Source organism: Fulmarus glacialis, unplaced genomic scaffold, assembly GCF_000690835.1.
Source record: "Fulmarus glacialis isolate BGI_N327 unplaced genomic scaffold, ASM69083v1 scaffold10235, whole genome shotgun sequence".
Taxonomy (NCBI): domain Eukaryota; kingdom Metazoa; phylum Chordata; class Aves; order Procellariiformes; family Procellariidae; genus Fulmarus; species Fulmarus glacialis.
Genome location: NW_009213632.1, coordinates 21,421 through 41,257, shown reverse-complemented (window position 1 = coordinate 41,257; position 19,837 = coordinate 21,421). Strand labels below are relative to the sequence as shown.

Below are 19,837 nucleotides of genomic sequence, written 5' to 3'. Positions count from 1 at the left end.
CTGAACAGGCTAAGCAGCAGATGATCCTGAGACTGCTGGTGAAATGCCTCTTTCCTCATTTCCTTGCCAATACCATCACACACACCCCCCCACACATGGGTGAGAGAATGCACATGCTAAAGCTGTCATTGTTTAACATAAAATCATGTGCCCCAAGAGGGGGATTCTAGAAGGATTTGTAACAGAGAATGTTTTTTACAGTTGTAGATAAACACTAATTGTACATTTATAAATGATTATGCTGTAGTTACATGAATTGCTTTTACAGATGACCAAAAAAATTTCTCCTTAAAGGGAAGAATACTTCTTGTAGAAAAAAAGTCTAGGTCTTGATTACCAAGCTTTCTGCCCTTTTTCCAACCGCTACTTGTGCTCTTTCTAGAAGACTCGTGAATACATACCGCATGGCTCTCAGTGCAGTTTTGTATGCCAATTCAGCATCATGAGGTAGGAGAGAGGTGAAGAGATACTTGGCAAATGTGTGCATTGGAACGCTCTCTCGATGGATGACTTCGCCTAAACCACTATATGGTCCAGCTGCAGGAAAGAAAGAGAATGTCAGTCTTTACATACTGCTAAAACCCAACTCTGGACCTCTAAAAACATTCCCTGTACCTTCAGTTAGAATTGATACTCAGAGACAGTTTGCTGTACAAAAGGTGAAATTATGTTGATATTTTCTGTGAAATACATTATACATATATAAAATGTATTACAAGTATATTAAATACCATATATTCTTTGAGACAACAAGACAGACTGCAAATTGTATAGTACTAAACACACTACCAGTGCACATACAAATGACAGAATGGTTCCAGTGCTCCAGGGCTCATTCAGCAAGCCTACGGTATGCAAAAGTAGAAAGTGATAATCCTAGCTTTGCCTCCATATAGTTACATTGTGCACATGAATCCCTATGCACCCTGTTGGTGTGTGACTGCTTTATCACAAATCCTCCAGGACAAAAAAGAGTGGTTACAGTGGAAAAATGTGTATCTTTAATTGAAGTTACATGACCAATCACCACAGCAGCACCTGATGCCTATTAATGTCTCACCTGACATTAGGCATTTAAATAACCCTTTGGTCTGGGACTTGGTCTCCAGAGAAGGTTAGGTCAGATCTTGCACCAAAGCTGGTTTTGTTAGTCCATTATAGCCACATGATCTTAAAAATTGTATTTGTTGTGGAAAAACTATTCCCATTGTTGGGGCAATGGATTTTGCTCACAATCGGTGCAGCCAGTGTAGTATTTCAACTTCATAACAGCTGCGTCAGGATCGACGATGACAACAACAGTTGCAATTATTTCCTTGCTGAGTTCTGAATGTTCACAGTGCATTATGAATCCCATTTTTACATTTTTTCTGCAACCTTAAGACTGTTATTCCTATTAATAGGAAAACTGCATCAAACAGTTTTTGACTTCAGCGACTAGAAGTTCAGGCATTAAATGATGCAAGATACAGAGTAAGAATCTTACATTGAGCATTATTGGACTATTATTGCACAGATAGCAGCCAGCAGTCATAGAAGTTACCACTACTTCTTCTACTACACTGCAACCCACCACATTTGGATGGATGGATGAATGACTGTGTGAGCACACTTCTTTGCTGCAGAGTCACGTGTGTCATTTAAACTGCTTCCAGCAGCGGTTCAAGCTAACATGACCGACTCTACACTGAAGCAGACGAGGAGAGCAGATGAGGAGAAACAGCCAAGCTGTTTCAGCAATGTTTTTCTGACTGGTGCCTTAGCACAACATGTGAAGATAAAAATCACTAGGCATGAAAAAATTCTGGGCACTTCTGAAGACTGGAGCTGATTACAAAGGAAACATCAGTGAAGATTTAGTAGGTGACAGTGTCTCAGATCATTTAAAATAAAGTTGAAAGCCATGCAAAAGTAGCTGGCATTGCTTCAATGAAAGAAGTCATTTCATGTATGTTTGCCCGTTGGTGGTCCAGTCAGAAATTCAGTTAGGACATGAAGAATACATGACAAAGCATTTATATGAAAATATATTCTGCCATTAACTTAGCAGTCAAGCAAAAAGTTAGAACAGTTCTTGCAAAACAGTCTTACGTTTCACTTTCCCATGCACTCAAATGGTAGCTACATACAGCATGCATTAATCGGCATTAACAGCATAGAAATCAGCTTAATATTGGACTAAGCTCTCTTTATTATCTCCACAGGACTTTAACTATAAAAACACAATTGATATGATTAGCATCTTAAATCACTGCACAGTTTTTCCTCCATGTGAGCTGGCAGTTTCTGCCTAACCTGGACTAAACTGAAACTATTGCAGATTTCTCAGCACACAGTAATGCAAGACCATTGTTGAACCCTGCTCACCACAGCAGTTTTGTAGGTAGTTATGTTAGCAGATTTCCTGCTACGATCACTGGTTTACTACTCTAAGAAAACATTAAAAGAATTTCAGTGATCAAAGTAGTAAACTAGAATTCTCAGAGAACACTTTGAGGAAATCCTGCGTGTTTCTCATAAAGCACCCTTGCAGTAAATAGATGCTGCAAATTGATTTTATAATCCGTAGGATCCCTATATGGTGGTTAATAGCAGGATCCAGCGAGCAGCTGCTCTTGTCCAAAGGCCATAAAGCAGCAGTACAGCCACACCATAATGGAAACTCTCCCCATGGTGCAACTTCGCTGCAGTTTCAAATGTCACCAAAGTCTTTAAGGATCTGGGCAAAAATAGTCTTTAAGGATCTGGGCAAAAAAAGTCTTTAAGGATCTGGGCAAAAAAAGTGACTCAAAGCTGAGAACCCTAAACAACATACCGCACCTCTTCCATAAAGAGGAAGTTTTAAAAGACAAATGTCTTACAGAAAGAAAGCAAAACCTGACTGCTGTGTAACAATCTTCACCACTTACCTAGAGCAGCACCACACTCCCTACCACCCCTTGAGCAAGCACCCAAAACTTGGACCATGCCTTTGGGTAATTGGTTCCTCTGAAGTTTTTTCTTCCATTTAAAAAAAAAAACAAACCAGAAACCAGAAAGACAACCTCAGAACCCATGAGACTACTCTGTGAACATGAGGCTTATGTGCTACATGTTAAGCCTTTTTAAAAGCTAAGGCAAATGTGTGCACTTTTTTATACAGATTTTATTGCAACACACAGGCTAATTTCCAAATACGAATTGTTTGTCTTGGTCGAAATTTAGTCACAAGACCAGGCCTTATACCTCAATATTTGACCACATATTTCAATTTTCATGTATGATACAAACTTCAGAGGCAAGTCATTTTCCTAATTGCTACAAATAAAATATTACATTTATGTCCCAGCAATTCTAAGTGAATTTTCTGAGCTCTTCACTTGGGAAACAGAGGTAAAAGTCTTCATACATTTCAAAGCTGCCAGTCCTTTTTTCAGGATACAAAGAACACTTAGAATTTTGCTGGCTGAGAACTGTTGATGATAACTGATGTCTGTAGTATTTAACTGTAAGCCTGGGCTGTAAAATCAGGATACTGAGACTATGACAAGCAACAAGTCTAAAGAACAAAATGTAATCAAAATTAAAACAAAAGGCTTATAGGTCAATAGATGCCTTATCTCTATATTCACATGATATCTGAAGTATGTTTGATTTTCATAAGAGATTGGAAACAAAAAATTTTGCTGGAGTTCGACATCAAAAAACAATCTGAAGTATGTAAGGCAGTTTCCAAAGGAATACTACTTCTGTGTGCTTGTGTAAGTGAAGACAGTTTAAAGAAGCAGTTAGCATCTATATTGAGCTACCTTCTAATAGGAAGACTGCTTGTTTTCGAAAAATCTTCACCAGAGTATCATCCAATTCAATTTCCTGGAGCTTAGAAATGAGCTGCTCCTCATTTCGACAAACCTTCTCTTGTGCATACAAGCCATCTGGCATTATTCGCTGCTGTCCCAGCCCTATCAACGCTACTTCCACAGCCAGCGTTAAATAAGATTCCCCTTCTTCTAAGAACTTGTGTGCAGGCAGGTGCTGGTACTCCAGAGCTTTGCATTGCCCCATGTTCTCTGTAAGGGGTGACACAAAGGAAAACACATCAGCAAATCTTTCTAACCCATAATCTGCCTATAATGCCACATATACAAATGCTTCCTCTGTTAGTATTAATTTTAAAAAATTGTTTACATTACTAGCACAATCTCAAAATCCAATGATCCAATCTAAAATATCCCATCCAATTCCACATGGCAGAAATACACAAAACAATTAGGTTTTAAAGAACCCCCAAAATTAAAAACAAAAGTTTTCATTTTTAAACTGCATGGTTTAGAGAAAGGCAGTTTCTCCAGCTTTGTGTTAATGAGGCCAAAATTGGAAGATCCATTTCCACTTTTTTCCCCCACCCACTTCTGTATCTGCTTAAAGCCCTGATGTGTAAGAGGAAGGAAAAGGTGCTTATACACCTGCATAGATTTCTGTTGAAGCTATGAGGATTGTGCAAATACAATAGGCCTGGGAACTCTACAACTTTAAAAGCATGCTCTGTTTGCTAGCACTCTTTTCAACCTTTTTTGTTACAGTTGTGTTTATAATAAAAATGTATATTATTAACACTAGAAGTCCTACTTTTAGTAAAGATTACATATAAATTCCACACAGACCAAGCCAGACCAAGCTTTAAAGAGTACTACCAATTCATTTGGCACTTCACTAACACAACATATGATAAAATGCTATTCCAACCTGTAGCATTTTACAGTCTAATTTGGGAACAAAAAGTTATAATGGACAGCTGTAAGGAGATGGACAACTGCAGCAAATGGGAAGGCCGAATGCATTTGGTAGATTGCATACATACAGGAGGAAGATTATTTTTCAACACACACTGATTTTATTTCATGGGGTTGTTTTGGTTTTTTTATAATTGAAAAGAATCTGATTTCTTTTAATTAAAAGTTCTTGCAGAATTGGTGAATACGGGATTAGAAATTTATTGAAGAAAATCTAATTGAATAAAAGGATTTTTGAGGCAAAGCCCCAAGAAGATTGCAGATGTGCATATAGAAGAGCTGCAGCTAGAGGGATGGACCAGTTTCTGTCCACACAGGTGATGATAAGAAGCTACTGCAGAGGTGGAAAGAGACTGAGAAAAAGGAATTAATCAGTTAAGCTCCTGGGAAGCAAATACTAAAATTAAAATGGGTGTACACATGCTATCCTAAATCATGTATCCATACTGCAACACTACTTTCCAATTCATATAATTTATAGACATGTATGTTATCAATTTTAAGTGTTTTGTCATCAATTTGAAATATTATGTACACTTGTAGCTAAGAAGTCCAGTAACATCCTGGGCTGGATTAGGAGGAGTGGTGCCAGCAGTTTGAGGGAAGTGATCCTTTCCCTCTGCTCAGCTCTGGTGAGCTCACACCTGGAGTGCCGCATCCAGTTGTGGGCTGCCCAGCACATGGACATACTGGAGCAGATCCAGTGCAGAGCCACAAAGATGACTAAAGGACTGCAGCATCTCTCATATAATGAGAATGAGACAGATGGGATTATTTAGCCTGGAAAAGAGACGGCTCAGGAGGATCTTACCAAAATGTATAAATATCTGATGGGAGAATGTAAAGAAGACAGTGACAGACTCTTCTCAGTGGTATCCTGTGACAGGACAAGAGGCAACGGGCACAAACTGAAATACAGGAAATTCCATCTGAGCGTAAGAAAACATTTTTTTACTGTGAGGGTGGTTGAACACTGCAAGAGGTTGCCCAGAGAGGCTGTACACTGTTTACTCTTGGAGTTATCCAAAACTCAACCAGACACAGTCGTGGACAACCTGCTCTAGGTGGCCCTGCTCTGAGCAGAACAGGTGGACTAGACGATCTCCAGAGGTGCCTTCCAACCTCAGCAATTCTGTGATCCTGTGATTTCCTGCAATTTCTCAGAAAGAGGACAGAGCAATGTATGTGGAAGAGGCCTGCTGCTATAAAGTCTTATCTGGTTTTATTTCAAGTGTGAAATATGGAATTGTCTTCAAGAATGAGTAATGTAGTTTTTTAAGTGCTTTCATATTTTACTTTAAACATTTTCTCTCCCTTGTGTTTTCTTAAGAATGCAAATGTGAGTTCTTATACTATAAAAACATTGGCTTTGAAGCTGATTCAGAAAGGCAAGACAGAAAAATGCCTCCAGTAAATGAAGACGTACAGAAGATTGCTCCCTTTGCTTGGCCTTACCTGTGAAGTCTGAGAATCCATGGAAGCTCTCATCATCCACCCTGCAGGCTTCCATCAGGCTACTGAAGAGGGTGCCAATGGGGTCCAAAGGGTGTCCCACCCAACCTTCAAGATTCGTTATGGAGGTTACTCCTCTGTGGAGTTCTGTGACAGAAAAAATGGAGGGAGGAGAGAGGGAAAGAAAGTGCATGTTAGCCCCTCAAAACAATTATAAAAGTAAAACTGATTAAAATGCTCTCAGTACAGAATTCATAGTATTTCCAGTAGCTTCTGCTTAGAAGGAGAAAATAGTATCTTTCAGGGTGAATTAATTGCCCTTTAAATATGTTAAAAGAGGAAAAAAAGAAAAAGAATGGAGGCCAAACATTTTGAGCACTAGCAAAATGTATTATGGGTCAAACATTTCAACTGCAGTGTCTTTTGAAATCTCCTACTCGATACCAGTAACTCTTCTGAAAATGTCTGCTGAAAAATTACAGTAAAAATGTTTTTTCTTTTTTTTTTTTTGTAAAATATTCACAACAGTTTCCTCACTCAAAAACACAACAGTACCATCTTTACCTTTTAAGTTAATCTGATGGCACTGAAATAAATGAAAATATTCTAAAACTTGTTCTAATTTCATAAATAAAATATAGGCTTATCCTGCATCTAAATATTTATTGAAGTAATAAACTCAGGATGACCGCTGCTTTAAAAAAAAAAAGAATAAAATGTTTAAATGAGGTATAGAAGAAAAAATTGTCCTTTAAGTGGATTAAGTGCATTTTTTGTCATTCTACAATTTCAGTCAAATACCTTCACGGATACTTTTTGTAGCCCTCACCCATCATTCGGTTAGAACATGAAAAAATTGTTTAGCACAGTGAATTGAAGGAAGTGTGGCTGCGATAACAGATGTTAGAGATTCCCCAAATCCCTTTTTTTACTAAGAGTCTTATGGCAACAGCTCCCCTTTGACTCCAACTCCCAACTTTTTTTGCTCCTACACATGACTGAACTGTGAGAGATCAGATGCATTATGGGTGACCATTTAAAAACTGTCTACAAGGCATTATGGATGGTCTGTTTCTCTGCCTGTTATACACTAACTTGTGCCTGCCTCCGCTCTCTCTTGTTCACAAAGTGCCATCTTTCTGAGTAACCATATGTATTATCACAGAGCTTTTAAATCCTGCTTCTTGCCTACTTAAATGTGTGGGGCTACAAAATGAAACACAGCCACACTGTCAGGAGGGTGGGTTTTTTTTAAAGAATCCACTGATACATAATATGAAAAACAAGTAAATCATTGTCTTACTGACAAATAGCATGTACTAAAGACAACAGGCAGAAGCAAGTAATATTACCAAAAAGGATTAATCACAGTGACTTCTTATTGACTCATTTATGTTCTATTTATTCTACTGTGCCCAGTACGAGCTTCACTCATGTCATGCCAAACAAAGGTTTCAGTCCTCCAGTCATACAGACATTTAACTTTTAATCATGCAAGTGGTTCTACAGACATCAGATCAGTCACATGAATAAAAGCTAAGTAGAAGCATGTGGTGTTTGTTGAACTAAAACCTAAAGCTGGGCCGTAGCTGCAGAATTCATCTGCTTATAGAGAAGACCAGCACATTTTAAAAGTAGTATTGGTATTAAAAGAGTGTTTTTTAAAAATTCCACACATAAGAGGAAAAAAAATTAAAAAGCAGTGAGTGACAACATAGAAATGACAAACTTCTTTGTTTCAGGGTAGGATGGATTGCATTTCATACACTCCATTTTTTATTTATAATAGCATAATATTATTTGACAGCTATAGAAACTGCTCACAGGGAAAGGATCTTAACAGAAGTATTGAACGTCTAGATACTGCATTAGCAACTGGGAATGAAAAGGAGCAGTACTACGACCAGCACACTTGCAGCAGACCCTTCACACCTGCCAGTGGTACGTACACACACTGACACAGGCCCTCCCTTCTTACCCTCCCCAGCCTGAAAGGCTAGAAAAGCTGCAAAGCTTTTAAGGGAACACTTTTTATGGAAAGATACATTACATGATAAAAAGACTTAGCAAATTCTCCTAAGTAATACTACAAAGTGCTTTTAAGTTTTGTTCAAATCTAGGATCCACAATAACGCTAAAAAAACCCTTCTTTCTTGGGGACCATGGGGAAAAAAAAAAATGGAGGCACATAGGAACTGCCAGCTTATTTTTTTTCAGTCAGGTGTCTACCTTGTCTTCTAAATGCTCATTTCTGCACACACACTTGAAAAATTTACACATATGACATGACTTCACACTGGTATTTTTGCCTACAATGCATGAGGATACATATAATTAAGAGTAGCAACGAAGATCTAAAATAAAATTTGAATTAAGGGATTCTTGTAGCAGCTGAGAAAGTAATTCCAGTTTTTCCACGTGCATTCTTTAAACACAAAGCCATCCCCTTCTCCCTTGGCCTCTTCAAACTAACAAAATTCAGTACAGGATTATTTTGCGTAGCAAGGATCACGTGGCATAGACATTGTATATGAAGGAGAACATTCCTTCAAAAAAACAGGGGTAGTGCTCATCAGAGGAACACCACAGAACATTTTATAAAAAACAATGTTTCAAAAACCAAAAAAAAAAAAAAAGGAATCCACCTCTATTCAGAAACACTAAAATTTTAAGTACTATAAGAGACTCTTTTGGAACAAACTGCCAAATTTGATGAATTTCTGTAGTGCAGACTTTGCCTCATTGTTGCCCTCAATGTCAACTTTAGGCTTACACCTTAGAAATATATAGTTCAGCTAAATGATATATCAGAGAAAAAAATTAAACACCTGACATGTCAAAAGCAAAGCTCTCTTTAAAAGCCTGTAAATTACACAGGGTGAATATTTCCACTGTGTAACCAAAAACCCTGATTGGGATAAAGGCCCCATCATGCCAGACATGCTGCAGAAGGCAGAACAGAGCCCTTGCCCTGCACAGCTCACAACCCAGCTTACAGAAAACCTCTGGCATCCAGAACGTGACATTACCGCTATGATCGTTTGCTTTAGTTTCAAAACCGGTTTTCTCATGCAAAGTTCCAGTCTGGTGTTACTGTCACCTCAGCACATCCTTTGCCCTTCTCTCTTCCCCACATTTACCTTTCTTCTGAGCCCGGAACATATCCAGCTGTTTCTGCTGCTGCCTTCTTAGTGTATTAACAATAGCTATTGCTAGCCTCAGTGCTTCTCGTGGGTATCCATGAGATCGTAATGCATCCACCCTCGCACAGGCTGTAGGAACATGTTCTAAAACGGAGAAAATAATTGAGGAATAGCAATGCTTCCATGTCTGCAATGGCCTGTTTTGCTAGGTTACTCAAAAGGGCTTTTTTGTTTGTTTTTTTGTTTTTGTTTTTAAAACTATGCAAGAGAGACTTAAAGGACTACTTCTGAGCCACCATTTCAAGGGAGCCTCTGTTCTTTTTGCCAGGCTTTTCATTCATCTCCCCACCATCCCCTCCAAAATAATGCCATAGAAAATGAACAAAGCAGCAAGTCATGGAAACGTCTTTCCGGTTTAGCCACTTACCATGCCAGAGGGGCCACCCGTGAGAGTCAAAGAGCGAGTTTTCAGTGTCGTCATGGTAACAGTAGTTGGTGTATAGGTCACTGCTGATAATGTGCTGTAAGTGGCTGTCCTGCCAGTGCAGATCGCACGCCTCAATGGCTCGAGTGAACACCGTCCGATGTGGCCTGTTCGATGAATCTGTCATTTTCACAAGTTCAGAAAGCTGCATCAGCTTTTACTCATTCATATGTGAATCAGTCATTCACAGTATTCTTGTCTTCTGCCTATTCACCAAGCCCCAACCGACAGCAGCCTGCCTTGCCCTTGCCCCCCTCTGCACCGAACAGCCCGCAGATGACATTTCACATCCCATCACTACCCAATAGCTCAGACGAAGTGTGGGCCATTCACTTTGCTTTCAGAGAGAGAGATCTACAAACCAGCATGGCTGATGCTAAACAGGACTTTGCAGAGGGAACAGCTAGAGATGAAGGACATTCAACAGCATGTACAGAACTTCCCTAAAAACAAACTGGAAAGTATACGGCACACTGCTACTCAAGCACCCCAGCTTCTCTCCTCCTCAGACCCAGAGCTGCCAGGATGAGGGACAGATAAACATTGCATGGAAGATTTGTAGTTGTTCTCTTTGAGAAGTGACATTAACTTTGAGCACTTGTATAATCTTTTTTGTCATAAACATATACAAATACTGTAACGAAAGTGAGGTACTGAGGCCGTGGGACTGACATAATCCTTACTGGACATCTTCCTATGGCAAAATCGCTCTGTCGACATGGCACTATGTCTATGAACATTGAGATGCCATGTTAGAGTTACCACTAGCCTGCCCAGGTTGGGCTGAACATCACAATATACGGAAAGCAAAACACCTCTGTAGGGAGTTATATGCTGAATGAACTTCTGTCCCCAGCTAGCTGTGAGATTTAAAAATGAACCAAGTCTATTTCCTTCAGAGGTAATCTTCCAAGAAAAACAAACAAGGAAAAACCCATCTAAGTCCAAATCTGCCACCTCCCAAGCACTTAATTTTAACTTTATCATAATTATGTGAAATACGTATCAAAATACTGAGGGTTTTGAGGATTATGAGGGTTTTTTCCCAGGTAAATATTCTGCATCTTCCCCAGTTATTAGCAAAGTAGCCATCTTTGCTTGAAGGGGACTGGACAAGGCTTCTGTCAGATTTGATAATCACATTTTAGATTAGGAAGCACGATATCGAGTAAGAAGAGACACCTCCTCCAAGACGGCAGTGTTGCCTCTGCACTCCCCACACACCTGGCAATGCAGACTGCACATACAGAACACATCCCACAGATAGCTGCTTTAGTTTCTCACACATTCAAGTTTAATGCAATTACAACAGATCTCTCTTTAAATAGGTATCAAAAGCTTTGTAACTGCAAACAAAATAAAAACCCAAACACCAGAAGGAATCAAGATTATAGTCAAGCAAAGAAACAACAGGCTTTTACATGATATACTTCAAGGACATCCAGTTTTCATGCAACACGTATTTAGAAGCACCAAGTGAAAAGTTAGAAGACCTAACTAAACACAAATACTTGCTTTGAAAACATTGCAGCCCCAGCACAAAAAAACCACCTATTTATCCTTTCTGCAAGGATACTATTAGTGAAAATAATTTTGGCTGGTTAAGAGTGCTGAATTCTGCAAGGCTAAAGTATATAAGATAGAGGTTATATTATATGTTGCAGTCAGTGCATATGTTTAGGCTCACCTTGGTTAGCATTTGCACCCTGAGGCAAAGCATTGGTTAAATTGGGCAGCTCGTTTCCATGGTTTCCATCTTCCCAGGGACAAACATCCACACTGTTCCATTTTTTCAGCTGTTTTAGGAGTGCTGAATTCTGCAAGGCTAAAGTATATAAGATAGAGGTTATATTATATGTTGCAGTCAGTGCATATGTTTAGGCTCACCTTGGTTAGCATTTGCACCCTGAGGCAAAGCATTGGTTAAATTGGGCAGCTCGTTTCCATGGTTTCCATCTTCCCAGGGACAAACATCCACACTGTTCCATTTTTTCAGCTGTTTTAGCCAACTGGCCTTCTGCTCCAACTTGCAGTGGGGATTTAAGACTATACACATCCACAGAGCACCTGATTTTAAAAAAATTGCTAAATTATGTTTTCTATTAAAAATGCAGCAGCCAATGACTAATTGCAAACTTCTATACTGTAACACTTTCTCCCCTCAAAGGCTACACTGCTTGCTTCCCAGCTATGCCTAACACCAGGCAGACTGAATTCCTGACGCAGGATCTTGGAGCTGGCGTGGACCATCTGAAGCAGTTGAAAGACAGTACCAAGCCAACCTTCTCAATTAAAGGGCATTACGAGGTCTTTTGCATTAGAAAATCCAGAGTTCACAATGTATGGCTCATCAAACAGGAACATCAATCAAAAGCAAACAAGAATTCACATAAAGTTACAGCAGGAGATTACCCAAGTTTTTCTTCTAATTTTTTGTACCAGAAGTAAATGTTGTTTTCAACAAACAAGAACTATGTATCTTCCAGCTTCACATTACAGGAACCAAAGAAGTGCATTAGTAAGACATATATTTTGTAAACGTATACTTCCACACTCAGAACCCAGCAGAAGTACTGCTGATCGTATCACTCATTCCCAAACACATCTGGGTCTCAGAGATCCAGTAAACACTGGTTTTGTGCAGTCTAATAGGAATAAGATATTTTTACTGCAATTACTTCAGTAATTTGGTTACACTAGAAAATTTGTTTTACAAAATTTTCTGTTTACAGAGCTCGAAGGGAAAGCTAATTTGCGCTGACATTTCGCACATACCATCACTTTGGAACCTGCTCCCTCGGACTATATAGCAGGGCAGGCATAAATACATCAGGGTCTCTAGCAACAATTTTCAAATGGAAAGATTTTTCTCTAATCAGCTGTCTCTTCATCAGCGTGAACTTTGACAGAAGCATGAAGACATCTGAAAGTACTGTTTAGCAACAGTTCATTTGCTCATTAAGAACATGCCTTATACACTATAAGCATATTCCCCAAATCTCTTGAACTGTGCAATCTTTATGACAGGTTGACAAAAAAAAGAATAAAAATGCAGGTTCTTCTAGGATAATAAAATTCTCACTTTCAAGTATTCTTTTGCTAACTAGGAATGCAAAATGGATACCCAAAGCACAGGCCATCACATTACATTCATTCTTAAAGTAACTCGGCATGTCTGTATGCCACATGGAGCCAGTGGAAACACAGCTTAATCCTTAAGGCTGCAAGTCCCTTGCTATTCAGACCAACATGGAATGAGGAAGTAATATCAAAGAAATCTGAAAACCGCAACAAAACGTGATATGGTACAGTGCAGAACACCAGAGAGACACTACAATACCGCAGATTATTACTGCACAGTAGTTGAATACAGTACAGCAAGGGGGGTTGGGGTGTGGGTGTGTGTGGGAGGGGTAGGGGGTTTTTTGTGTGTTTGTTTGGCTGGGTTTTTTTGTTTGTTTGCTGTTTGGTTGTTGGTTTTTTTTAAAGTGTCTGAAACTTGCCATGGGAGTGAATAAGGCCAATACTATTTTTAAAAATGTCTTTTAAAATCAAATCATGTGACTTTCTTTAGACACAATTGTCAACATGCTTCACTCTCCAGTCAAATTACAACTGGTTCTTATCATTAAGCATCAATGCATTCAGCACTGCCCAAGACAGAACAACTGTATTTCTTCCAATCTGCAAAACAAAACAGAAGATGGGACATATTGGAAAACCTTGGAGAATAGTTAACTTGGGCTTGCTTAATTACTTTCAAAATCAAGTATCACTTGAGAGCACTAAGGAGACACCGTACCTTTCAGCATCTAAAAAAAAAAAAAGCCAGTTTAATACTCTGTAACCAGATTCCCAGTGTTTTCAGACTGAAGCAAAAGCAATGTGGAATACCTTAACCGCGTTCGGAAGTATTTCAATCATCCAGCAAGGTGGAACACACACTACTGATTACACCATGCCCCTACAAAATGAGTGGCCTTTTCTTTTTCCACGTCTCAGAAACACCACTAGAGGCAAAGGAATTCACTCGCCTTCTTGAGAAGCTCCACTATGCGTGCGGTACATCTAAGAGGCAGGAGTGGGAAGAGAGACCCCAAAGTACCAAAATCCTTTAAAAACTTCTTTGGTTTAAAGAGGGAAACTATGTCAAGCATAACTGCATTGTTAGCAGGGATTGTCTCAGAAACCCAGGCTATTTTTATGCAAATGAAGCACAAGGACAAGTGTATTTTAATAAACCACACACAAACCACTAAAAATTTCAACAGAGCCCAACAGCACCCTGCTCCCAATGACTTCAGGGCAAGCTGCATGCACATCTGAGATCTCGCCCAGCTTTCACGGCTGCCCGATTCCCTGCAGGAAGAGGAGTGTGAGACAAAACTCCCCCAGGAGAAACGAAGGGAACAGAAAGAGCCTCAGGCTCAGCTCCTGTAGTGCTACAAAGGCTACCATCTGGGAGAAGGATGCATAATGCCAATGACCCCACACTCTTCAGCCTATTTGCGTTTCTAGGTTTTTTGGTTGGGATTTTTTGTGTGTGATTTTTTTTCTTCCCCACCCCCCAGCGTATGTGTGTTTGCCTGTATTCATATTTCTTCCTCCTCCTGCTCCCTAAGCGCCCTCCCTCTCCCCTGACATCTGCTCCATTCTGGCTCTTTCAATTCACCGGTTCCTGTCCTGCTCCTAGCACTGAGAAGTCTGAGGAAAACATTCACTTGTGCCCAGATTTTTACCACATACCAACTGGAAGGAGCCTGGAGGATATTCTTTCTGTATCAGTCTGATGCTGCTCAGAAGCAGCAGGGAAGACACCCTAAGATGGCCATTAAATGTCACCACCAACCTGAAGGCTTACACTGGCCTCAAACAAGAGATTCTCTATTTTCTGCCTAATGGCTCCCAAACGGGGAAACTGCTGATCACACCCCCTTACTACAGACAAGGCTTATGGAAAAATGAAGGGCAGCTACTTGTAATTTGTGGGGAAGGTATCTAAAACCATTTCCAGTGACTTCAGCCTGGAAACTGCTATTGGCAACAGTCTATACTCAAAAGAAGTTTCCCAAAATACATTCCTGGCATTCTCAAGTTCACCTGTTTGACTAGATTTAATGATGTCACCCATGCCACCTGCAATATGAACAAATGTCTCATTAAATTAAAAAAAAAAAAAAAAAAAAAATCAGAGAATGTATTTGTGTTTACATACTCTGGTTTTCCCTCTAACACAGCGCGCTCTCTTCTTCCTGTCTCCCTTTCCACAGGCACCAGCTATCTTTTCATATTGGTTCTCAGCAGGCTGACACATCTTCCCCCCCCAAACTACATGCTACTAAACCAAAAGTAAAATTCTGATTTGGATCCCTTGACTGTGACCTACGTCTTTCCAATAGAAAACTCCTCAGATCACAGTGGCAAAATGATCACAACTCAATATACAAAAATTTTCCCCCCAGAAGAAAATTGGAAAACAAGACATGCTGTGACTGCAATTTGATATTAATTTCACAAGGGAAAGAATATTAGAACTGTCATATTGCAGTGAGGAATTGTCTATTTTGGTTCAACGCTAATCCTCTTGACCTGGAAAAAGCCAGCTTTGCCAAAACAGACCTTTGGTTCAGACAGACCTCCTTTTGAAAATGCACAGTTGTCATTCATCTTTAGTGTGCCTCACACCACAAGAAAAAAAAAGTTTACATTACTGCTTTACACAATGCATGCCTTCCTTGTACATACAAGGGAACATCACTACTTTTCTGTTTCTCAGTAGATATCCATACCTGCAAATTCATGGGGGAGAAACGGACAGCATGCCTTTACACTGATTAGGATTTAAATATGCAAATTGAAAAACATTAAGAAGTATTCAGTCACTGTAAAAGTAGATGTTGTAGTAATTACACATCCTGTGTATGCATGTATTCATGAAGCCAAAGGAAGTGCAAGGAATGTATACACACTCCCCGAAAGATTAAGCATTTCTCAGTTTTCATAAATCCCACTGTATTTTACTCTTGCCCCAGTAAATGGGAAGGTGGTGATGGAAATACCTTTTTAGTGGGGGGGTTAGGACACTGACTGTGATTGAAGATCCAGTTCTGTTTGACTGTTTGATTACCATCTTTCCAAGAAATCTGCTTTTCCCAGAAATATTATGCTACCTTGTCAGGGCTGCTATGTAGCTAAGCTTGGGTTAGTATTTCCTCATTTACAACACCCATGTAATCAATGGCTGAGACTTGGCCTTTGCTTTGGAATTTTACATTTAAAATTAAGATCAATCCATTCATTTGCAGAATTAAAATATGCAAGAAACAGATGCACATCTACTGTGACATTTCTTCGCCCTTCGCATTAACGCACATCTCTTTCTTAAAAAATAAAAGCCCATAAGCTACCAGGTTAGTAGCATTTGATCATTTCAAAGAAAATGGAGCCAGGTAATCAAGATCATTCCCTTTGTGCAACAGACAAATCAGCTTTAGCATTTGCTGCACGCTTGCCACTGTGCCCCATTTGAGCCTAATCAATTCTATTACAAAAGCATCATTTTCCAGCATTGGAAGTGCCAGAATAAAAACAATACTCGGAGACAGAACCTATGACCCCTTTAAAGTAGAAGTGTCAGCAAAGGATTTTAAAGTGGTTTACATCTGGTTTTTAAACACATACGCACTTTCACTGGGACAGCCACTTGGAAACCTCAAAGAAGGTAGTGTATGGTATTTATTGCTTCTCAATGAGAAGGACAAGTGCCTTCAGAACGACTAGCAAAGCCACCTCCCTCCTCCAGGCACGGAGATCTCCATTAGAACAAAGCATAATCAGAAGTCCCATTGGAGAATGCTCCAATTAAACAGTTGCTTTTATGGAATAGTGAAGATAGGCAAAGCACTTCAGTCCTGTTCTCTCCTCAAAAAGAACCCCAAGGAAAAGTACTCTTAGCATTCAGTTGGATTCAAGTTGCAATTTTATTCATAAAAACAATTCCTTAATGCATTCTGGTTTCTCTGTGCAGTCTTCAGAAAAAAAGGCTTTCTATGGGTGCTGTGTTTCTTGGAGAACAGAATGTTTCATTTTGCTCTAATTCATTCTATTACTGAATTAAACTTTGATGTATTGGTCTTGACAAGTGCTTCATGCTGATTGTATTGTGTATGATAGTATAATCACTCCCCATGCATTTCACACTAGCTGGCTGATTAATGCAATAGATTACCTGCAGCACTGATGGCAAGAGGGAATCATTGCCCTTCTGCACACTAAACTCCGAATGTGCATTAGAGGGAGTGGAGGTATAACCCAGGGACAAAAAAAAAAAAGCCTAATTCCTTAAGTTTCCCTTTCTCTCTTGCTGCTTAGTGCTGCTCCAAGGGTTAAAGGCACACATGTATTCGGCTGAAAGGAAACGGGTATTTACATATTGAGACTCTATTCTAAGCTATCATCAACAACATGCTCTGATCTCTGTGTGTCAGGTAACGAAAAACTCCTGCTCCCATCTTCCTACGTTTTCAACTTTTAGCGCAATGGAAAAAAAATCTAACCAAGCACTTCTGTCATTTTGCATGAGCCCGTTGTTCTAGGTTATGCCTTTTTGGGTTTGTTTTAAAAACTGCTGCATCTTTGCAGACACTTTGCCGTTTGACCAAAGGGTTTCATATAGGAACAGAAATTTGCTTGAAAGGTACTTGCACTTTACAGTATCATAGCCTAAGACTACAATCTCCCTAAGGAAGCACTTAGGATCTGTCACATGTCCATCAGATGCCCCTCTATGCACCTATAGGACCCTATAACCTAACCCACTGATCAACTTCCCTAATATTCACAAAACTATTCATTCATTTGTTCAAAAACAATCAATTGAAGGTAAAAGCATTGCTAATACCAGCACAAATAGTACAAAAATACTCCTTTATGAGTATCTTAATATGATTCTTCACAGTTTTAAGTAGTTGCTAGTATTTACAGCTAGGTGGTGAACACAAAGTGTGCTTCTGCCCAAAACAGAGATCAGATATTTTATCAAATATTTTAACTGGTAATACACTCAGCAGTCAACAGTCTATTTTCAGAGACTTTGACAATTTTCAGAAGAAAAGTTAATATGACTGCTAAGTATAAATACACTAACCTACCGTTATTGAAATTGATCATTGAGATGAATGAGTTCCTCCCAACGTTAATTTTTTTAGGAAGATGCAAAATTGGAAAGTTTGACAAATTCATCACACAAAACAAGATATTCATAAAAGAAAGGGATGAAAATACCTCTCTTTTTTTTAAAGAAGTGGAGCAAGTCCAAACACTCCCTTGCATAGTGCGATTTTCAGAAAAAAGTACGATTGCCACAACAATGCTCACAGAATGTAAATAACTCACTATAACTGGCCAGAAGAACACATTCTGTTTGTCTAGTCTGAATTCCTTCCTACTCTAAGATTTCCTGAGTTTCATCTTCCAGTCCAAACGTGACTGTTGGGTTTTTATAAAAACAGCATACTTCAATTAAGATTTCTAATACAAGAATCTAGCACAGCTCTGGGTTAGCTGATCTACTGCCTGGCTACCACAACTCAAAATTCTAAGCTTGTTTCTATTTTTCTAATTAAATGTGTCCAGCTCCAATTACAATTTTCAGCTACCTTTTGTTTGCTTGGTAGAAGTGTCTTCCCCATCCATTTTTCAGTTTATGCAGGTATCTTAAATTATGAAGGATTTCCTTTGTCTTGCTTTGACAGACCCAAGCAGACTGAGATTCTTGCACCTCTCGCTTTAAATTACTTTCCAATTTTTCAGTTATTTTTCCAGTCTCCATTCAAGACAGAAGACTGGAAAATATCACAAGGCTAGACTGCTGGACTACAGTAAAGCTCAAAAAAAAATAGTGAAGATTCAGTAATTCCTCTCCATAAATCTATTACTTCTCTCTAGCTCTGGTATTTAATAGAAGTGGTATTGGAAAATTAAGTGGCCGATAAATGTTACTGAAGTATTAAAAATAAAAATTGAGAGGAAGGAAAAAAATAATGCTAAGTACCACCTAGGGCTCATAGTAAAACTCTGCACTTAACCTTAGCAGTCACAATTCCACAGTTAGAGCTGCAATAAGTTTTGCACCAGCTCCAACACAGAACAATTTTTTAGGACATTTGTAAGTAAATCAGTTCAACAGCTTAGGAATAAAAACTTCAAAAACTGTTTTAATGTGGGTACTTCAAGAAATTTGGCTCCTGCTGTAAAAGTACTTTCCGTCCAACTGAACTGAATGGAAACCCAAACTTTCTGTATAGCATTAAAAATAAGCCCCTCAAGCTACTTATAGACAAAAGTTAATTACTTTCACCATTATTCCTCAAATCTGATAAATGCTACAGGAAAGAATACCCTCTTTGAAAATAGCTCCCACTTACTGTCATACTCTGGCCTCATATACCCTCATTTCAAATACCATTGTATCACATGCCAATAATGAAGGAGAAAGGAAATCATCCTCAGAGAAGATGGACAGAACCCATCTTCGCAGAACTGGCTTCATTCACCAGGGAAATGAAGGTGACAGCAACAGCCAACACATTCCAGGGCCATGACAGCATCTTTAAGTTGTCATCCATAACTCAGGTCTTAGAGCAGCAAAAACTGTCTTGTGATGCTAACTCAGAAGTGCTGTTAATTCAGTGCCTCCAATAGCACAAATCATTCAAACATACTGACATACATTAACAGCTTATTCTGTGAAAGAGCAGATGTCACCTTAAGTGCATGAACTGAAGGCACACGTGTTTTATAACTGTATGGCAACCACACTACAGCAGCCAAGAGTAAACAAAACAAAAGTAAGAGAAGGATTATCAATTAAGCAAAGACAGCCTACTGGATATGATACAGTTGAAGAGAAAAATATATCTAAGATACCACTTTACCTAGAAGTCCCACAATGAAAGACCAAGGGAAATGGTGCAAAGCACGGTGCA

At 39.1% G+C, this 19,837-nt stretch overlaps 1 protein-coding gene across 1 annotated transcript in view; it reads right to left on the bottom strand.

Annotated features, from left to right (window-relative positions):
* LOC104069182 (zinc finger SWIM domain-containing protein 6) overlaps positions 1-19,837 on the bottom strand; it is a gene marked incomplete at its 5' end in the record, with an annotated part of 50,496 nt that overhangs the window by 13,193 nt on the left and 17,466 nt on the right. Inside the window, 6 exons of the mRNA XM_009578257.1 lie at positions 402-537; positions 3,789-4,049; positions 6,228-6,371; positions 9,365-9,511; positions 9,795-9,971; positions 11,739-11,918. Coding sequence (XP_009576552.1) covers positions 402-537; positions 3,789-4,049; positions 6,228-6,371; positions 9,365-9,511; positions 9,795-9,971; positions 11,739-11,918 — 1,045 coding nt within the window. The remainder of the gene's footprint in view (positions 1-401; positions 538-3,788; positions 4,050-6,227; positions 6,372-9,364; positions 9,512-9,794; positions 9,972-11,738; positions 11,919-19,837) is intronic.